This window comes from Gavia stellata, chromosome 21, assembly GCF_030936135.1.
Source record: "Gavia stellata isolate bGavSte3 chromosome 21, bGavSte3.hap2, whole genome shotgun sequence".
Classification (NCBI taxonomy): Eukaryota; Metazoa; Chordata; class Aves; order Gaviiformes; family Gaviidae; genus Gavia; species Gavia stellata.
In genome coordinates, this window is record NC_082614.1 from 4,778,290 (window position 1) to 4,785,460 (window position 7,171).

Sequence of the window (7,171 nt, forward strand, 5' to 3'; positions counted from 1 at the left end):
TCAAGACAGCTAGCTCAAGTGTGACTGCCATGACCAACCTGTCAGGTACAACTCCAACTGTGTTTGCCATCACTGTCACCACTGCCTTCCACAGGAAGGAAAGGCTTCTGCACTCAGCTGACCTCCAGCCCCCACTGCCTCATACGACTCCCTTCTCAGCCACCTCTGTGAGAGGAGATTTCTCAGGCTCAAGACAGAAGCCATGGAAAAATAATGCTGGCACTGCTAAAATCCACTGCCCCCCAAAAAACCAAGCAAACCCAAACCCCACAAGCCAGCCTAGAACAACCAGACATCCTTTTGTGGCTGCCCAAGAAGGAATCCCATCAAGATAGGGATCTGAATGCAATATAGCAAGAATGCCAGGGTGTGGATGGGACTTTCATTCTGCTCAGTCTTCATCAAACTGGGCCTGTACAAACCTGCCAACACCAGACTAAGCCATACAGGAAAGAGCAAAGCTGAGCTGCCAAAGAAGGGACACCATCTTTAAAACACTAACCTCCTTTGCTGTAAGGAAGCACCAATGGGAATTATGAGAAATAACAGTACTTTGGAGGCAAGAGTGAGACAACCTGGTTCCTGGCTGCAATGAAAATCACCAAGAAACAGACTCAGGAATGGCTTGGCACAAATCTGTCAGTATGGGATCACTGACTACAAGCTACAAATCCTTTAATTAACTACAAAAATACCAAACATTCTCAGTTAAAAATGACCTGCTCTAAAATCATGCTGTCCTTGTGGAAATGGCTTGGTTATTTTTGATATAGCTCTGCTTTGTTTTAAATGCAGAAATTAAAGTTTAACAGCAGTACAGAGATTCCAGTTCCCTGCATTAACCACGTGGATTCTCATCTCGTGTTTTGATGAATGAGCCAGGGGATGGCATTCTCCACAGGTCCCTGACACTGCACAACACCTGGGAGGCTCCCATGCTCCACAAAGAGCAGCGGTTCCTTCAGTTGTTCTCTATAAAGATGTCAGCTTGGATTCATTTTACAGAATGCTGTTCATTCTTAGCTTCCCTGTAGGCTAGATTCTGTAGTTCTTGATATGCAAATAATTACCCTGGGGTCTAAGAGTCTTACTTGCACTAAGTGAAGGTTTTTAGCCCTAAGGATCTACTTATATAATTCCTCTTCTAATTATTCGTCTCTTCTCTATTTATTCTCAACCTTCACATCACTGATATGTCACTAGCCAGACATGAAAAAAGCCCTAATTAACATGTTTTTGTCATTGTGACCGAAACAGAGCTATTCTTTCAACTGTAAAATGATTAAAATCCTTGAGACTAGAAAGTGCTCAAGACTCTTAAAAGGTTAAGATATAAGGGAGAACTAAAAAAGAAAAAGCCCAACAGCAAACTCTTCAGTTATCACCATCTGGAAATTTCAAAATTGCAGATGTCCATTACAGTTTGTTCCTCTGGATACTATCAACCATCAAAGACTAATTTCAGTAACTAGATTCTTTGAGGAATTTTATCATAGAATTGTTTCCTAATCTCCCATATGCATTATTTGAAATACATATAACTTCCAGTTGGCATAAAAATAATCATCATAAAACAAGTCAAGAGATAATTTTTAGACCACTATGCATTTGAAACACCGGGTACTAGCTTCAGTATACTGAAGTTTTAACTGGCCATAAGACAAGTAATTTCTGCTGGCACATTCAGTTAGATTACAAGCCAATTTTCTACTTAGCCTTTCCATTTTTTGATGCCAACTGTGTTTTCTTGATTAAAAAACAGCAAGGATCTTACAGTAGGAAAGAAAACATCTTGGGCTTTCCCACGCTCAAAGAGCAACAGTTCACTATTTCGGTTTCTCTATCCTGGCTTTCTGGTGTCCTGAATAGGTCAAGTGAGTTAGAGCTACTGAAACCCAACAATCTTAAGAATGGAGTATTTATCAAATAACAGGTCATTTCCTGAAATACTGGAGCTGAAGTATAAGTGGACTAAGAGCCATACTGAAAACTACCAAAACCCACTGTATTTCAGAGAGACAAAAGTCACAATCAACCAAAATAAGAACTGAAACACAGTGACTTTCAAGTTAGACTTAAGTCCTTCCTGTAGCAATTTCATAGCATTGATCACCAAGCAACTAAAGAGCCATCTTCAGCCATCTTTACCTCTGTGGGAGGAGCCATCTGAATACAGCAAGAAAGACACTGTTGTACAAAACCTGCCAAATTAAATAAGACTAATAGTGTAGTAGAATTTAATAACAACAAATGCCGTAAAAAAACTATACACAAAAAGAAATTTCAAAGGCTATAACTTGAACAGAACTACCTATTTATAACAACTCTGAAATAAGCTCACTGCACGTTCTGTTTACATGCAGGGACCCTGGAGAGGTGCAGATTACAGAAGGATTAGTAACATGGCAGGTTTCAACAACAGATTGTCATGATGATCACAGGAAAAAAAATAAGGGGGCCCTGATATTTGACAGGACACTTGATAAACGAGACTCCCACAGGCTGGAGCTATTCTTAGTAGGCATTTAGGAGGAGGCAAAGAGGAAAAGGAGTCGATCACCTGTTGCCATGTAAACCAAATTCAATTCATCATATACTTTCTCCAGGACACAAGATTTGGTTTTGTGATGTGAAGGAACAGACCAGGAGGGATGCAGTTATGATTGCTGACCCTCTGTCACGCAAGTCTGTGCACAGTATTTAATCCTTTTATGCTAGGTCTGCATAAGCATCAGCATAGATAACTGCTGTGCTAGGAGAACAATGTTCCCTTCCCCAAGGGACGCCAACAACATAGGAAGTCACTTAATTAGACTGTCAGGCCACCGGGCTTTTAGAACAGAAGCTTTGCCAATTAATTTTCCCTCATCTGCAGCAACTCTTTTTGTTAGTTTGGGATTTTTTTTTTTCCAGCATCCTTCATCCATCATAATCACCTGCTGTTTGCAGAGCAAAATCTTCATTCTCCTTTTTTCTTCTTCTTTTTCTTCTTCACAACTCCTGGCAACACTGAGCTCTCTGTATGATTGCTGTCCTGTCTCTCATGCTGTCCATTTGCAGACACCAACCGTGGCAAATCTTTGCTGATCTGGTCACACTCTGCTGCATCTATTATTTTCTCTTGAATATCGTTCTCTCCCCTAATTTTCTTTTTCTTCTTTTTTTTCTGGCTGTGCTCTACATAACCCTGACTCTGATCCTGGCTGGAATCCTGGGACAGTGCAGGAAAAGCACTTTGCTTCAGAATGTCTGCAGCTGACACAGCAGCCTCCTGGTACCTTTGCCACTCTTGGTCACTGTCCATGTCACTGGAAAGGTAACAAAAGGGGAAGGAATTTATGTCACACTTTTGCTTTGAATTCACCCAAAGCACAAAGAGCAGAGTAATCTACAATAAGAACACCTGATAAACACCAGTGGCTCCAAGACTCCAATACCTACAGTTAGCATTTAACCAGTTTGAAGGCTGAGGTGTTCTTTACACATACTAGGAGGGGAAAGAAATATCCCACAAACATTTCTAGCTCCCCAGCACTAAAAAAAAAAATAAATCTGCTCTAGACAAATACAGGAGTCATAAATACACAATTCTCAAGCTCTTCAGCCTCCTGTTCCCTTGCAAGAGTCCCAGCCAGCTCTGAAACGTGGGATGAAATAGTACTTCACGAGCAAAGCAGCTGACACCATCTCACCTGGAGCTAGATGGCTGTCTCCTCCTTGCTGCAGGGCAAGGCTCCGATTTCCCACAGTCTCCCGGGACAGAGGAAGAGAAGAGGCGAAAACCTGAAATATGTAAAAGGGAATTTTAGCCACAATATAAAACAGAGATGAAAGCGATCAACAGCAACCTCCCTGTGAAGCCTCACTGCTGTTCATGCATTGCTATAGTCCTTGGCAGCAATAATTCGGGACTAGCAATCTTGAGCGGAGTTAGGGCACAGAGATCATAACATCGAAGTAACAGCCTTCACTGATGCTAACAGAAATTCTTCTACTGCAAATGCTTATTAGTCAGTTGGGTGTACAACTGGCACTGGGCAGGATCCATCCCACTTGTCATCATTTAACTAATAATGTCACAAAATAGCCACAATGGCTGTGACTAGAACTCACCATCATCTCCAGAGTCAGACTGTTGCACAGAAGTTTGTGAAGGTCCTGATGACTCCTTCAAGACAGTGATGAAACTAAACAGAAAACCCCAGTCAGATCTTAGACACATTTGTGAAAGCTGAACTAAAGTTGGGTATTTCTAGGAAACAAGACTACAGGGAGATGTTACGTAGCTTTTTACTTTTTCCTTAGTGAAGCCATCTCACCTCCCTGCTTTCAGAGCAGGCTATACCTTCTCTCCTCAGCAATGCATGCCACAAGAATGACTTGGAATTCTAGTTCTCAGGGCCATATTTACACAATAAATAAAGACAGTGGCAGCCCAGTCAGAGGCATACTGCTGGCACAACCCTGAATCAGGTATTGGCTTAGGTTGTAAAAATAAATGAAATAAGGTTGTAAGAATAAATGAAATATTCTCATGCCGGCCTTTAAATGTGGGGAAGAAAAAGTAGAAATGATGAAAGTGCTTTCATCATTTCTACTTTTTCTTCCCCACAACACATTCACCACAGAGGCAAATGGAGACAGGCAGTGCTGCACAGGGAGTCTTCACCAGAGGGGCACAGCACATGGGCCAGGTTAGTTCACAGAATATTGGAAATTTGCATTAAATACAGGAATGATGGAGATAAGAACAGAAACAACGTCTCCTCCATATCCAAGTTCCACTCAGATCTTTAATCTCCTGCTTTTAGCATGCAAAAGCATTGGTGTGTTTTACCCATAGAACAAACTTTTTTAGTATTGCATGCCAATACCCATCTAGCATTGCTCCCAGTTTCTTTGCAATGTGTGCTCTGAACTCTGGTGTCGTCTGTAGCTCATTTCCATCCTCAGCATGACTGTTCACCTCACGCCTGTTTAAAACAAGAATAATGATTATCTCTTTCAAGGCCAATTAACATCTGGTGCTCTCACCCAAACACGAGGTAAGGGACTGTAAAATCTCCCGCCCTCTAGTAATCAATTCATACTTAATAGGGAAGACTGCTAAGAAAGACAGAAAATAGCTCGGTAGTAACAGTTCAGTTCTCAAGAGAGAGCTAAACATTATTTAGCTACCTCCATCACAGTTAATAATTGGATTATTTTTCTCATTGAAATAGCCCACAAAAGCAAGTGAATTACATCAGGACATCCCTTCTCTTGCATGTAGTTCCTGTGTATGCTGCCACAATTCATGCAAAACCTGTCCCAGGAGAAAGGCTTTTATTAAGTTGCCTGGCTGACAGCCTTCAGCACTGAGCCTACAGAAATGGTGCAAACTTAGATAGGACCGCATCACCTCCATGGCAAGGTTCCTAATTCAGGTGTTACTTTCAAGCCAACAAGTGCTTGGCTTTGCAATTGCAACATTTTTTGAAGAAAAATAAATTTTGTTATATCTAACTGTACTAATTCCTTCATGGGACACTTACAGAGTCAGGAGACTTCTGACACTTAGCACTAATGCTGTAACCGACAGCAGTAATACATTTTCAACTTCTATATTCCCCTGCTGCTAGAGGGATAAGAAATGTTCTTTTAAAAACCCTATTTGCTTTTTCAGATTTAAGCAGCATTTCAGATTATGGTTGGACCAACTCCTAAAACAGAACAGGCCTTTCCAGTAGGAAGAATCACAAGGCATTAACTGTGAGTAGCACAAATACAATATATATTAAATTTTTCTTCAGTGAAACATAAATCTGAAAACAGAAGCAAAATACCTTAGGCTAGGCTGAGCGGGCTGTAACCGATCCTTTTTAAGGCCACCTGACAAAGGACGAAGTAAAGGCAAGTTTAAAAGACCTGTGACCTGTTCCTCCTTAATCCCCCTTCCGGCACATGTGATTTTATAGCATAAAGAATCATGCCTGAAAGACAATCCGCGCCCACCTTCGGGGGAAACCAGTTATGAGGGGAAAGGGAAACCTCCCGCCGGTCAGGCTGTAGCTGGCAATCTGCCCGGGAAGGGGCTCCGGCCCCGGCAGGAGGCCGCGCACCGCCACAGCGCAGCCGGCCGCTGGCAAGGCCGGGCCGAGCCCCCCTCCCAGAGCCCTGCCTCGGCTCCACTGGGCGCCGGCGGCTCCCGAAGCGGCTCGGCTCTGACACCGGCACTGCGGCAGAGAGGTGCCCCTGCCTGACCACCGGGACAGCCCCGGGGCAGGAGGAGCTGCGGAGGGGCCTGGCCCAGACCGGCTGGGAGGGAGGCCGGGCGGGCGGGCAGGACACGCCGACACTGCCAGAAGACTGGAGACTAGCTGGCCGCCGACCCTCACCGCCGCGCGACTCCGCCCGCACCACCGCCGCCGCCGCCTGCGCAGCGCAGTCCCAGGCGGCCTCCCGGAACCGCGCTGCCGCCTCGCCGCTGCTGTCCGACTCCGAGTCCGTGTCGAGGCCTGAGCCGCCCCTGGGCGCCGCCATCTTGAAAGCGCGGCAGCCGCGGGGCACGCTGGGCGTTGTAGTCCAGCCGGCCGGCCGCGGAGCATGCCGGGGGCTGTAGTCCTCCAAGGTAGCGTCCGACAAGATGTCCGCGGCGGGGCCACCCCGGGAGAGCGGCAGCCCCCGAGGGCCGCGGTGGGCTCCTCCGGGTCTTTCCGAACGCGGTTTCGTCACTTCTCCGTGAAAGACGCCGGGTGAAGGCTGTGCTCACGGGAAAAGCGGGGGGGCGGTCCAGGGGGGCAGCAGGCCAGGTCTTCCCAAAAACCAAGAAAGCTTGGGAATGAGCGTGTAAATGGAAGGAACCGCGAGGAACTGGGCGTCACAGGCAGAACTGTGAGATACCACGAAAAGGATTTTTCCTTTAAAAATCTAATATTTACGCTGGATATTTGTACCAGCCTCTGGAGGAGAGCAGGGCAGACGGTGCTGCCGGGGCTGCTGCCAGTGCCGCCCGTGGAGAAACCCCAGAAGGGCAGCGGGGGCACCGGGGTGGCCCAGGCGCCGTTTCCCCCTGCCCGTTCTTTGGGTTTGTGCTACTGGGAAGAGCGGTGCCCGCGGATGGGAAATTGCTGAAAGTAAGCACCGCTTATTTTCGCGTCCATCTGGTGCTGAACAGCCTCCTTTCACGTGT

The 7,171-nt window shown here is 45.7% G+C and overlaps 1 protein-coding gene across 1 annotated transcript; it reads right to left on the reverse strand.

Annotated features, from left to right (window-relative positions):
* Nucleotides 1-2,407: 2,407 nt before the first annotated feature.
* Nucleotides 2,408-6,522, reverse strand: C21H12orf43 (chromosome 21 C12orf43 homolog). The gene is made up of 6 exons (XM_059827623.1): nucleotides 6,378-6,522; nucleotides 5,826-5,871; nucleotides 4,875-4,973; nucleotides 4,114-4,187; nucleotides 3,693-3,783; nucleotides 2,408-3,308 (listed from the first exon to the last, which is right to left on the reverse strand). Exons 1-6 carry the CDS (start codon nucleotides 6,520-6,522, stop codon nucleotides 2,960-2,962), a joined length of 804 nt encoding a protein of 267 aa, XP_059683606.1. The 3' UTR covers nucleotides 2,408-2,959.
* Between the last annotated feature and the right edge of the window lie 649 nt (nucleotides 6,523-7,171).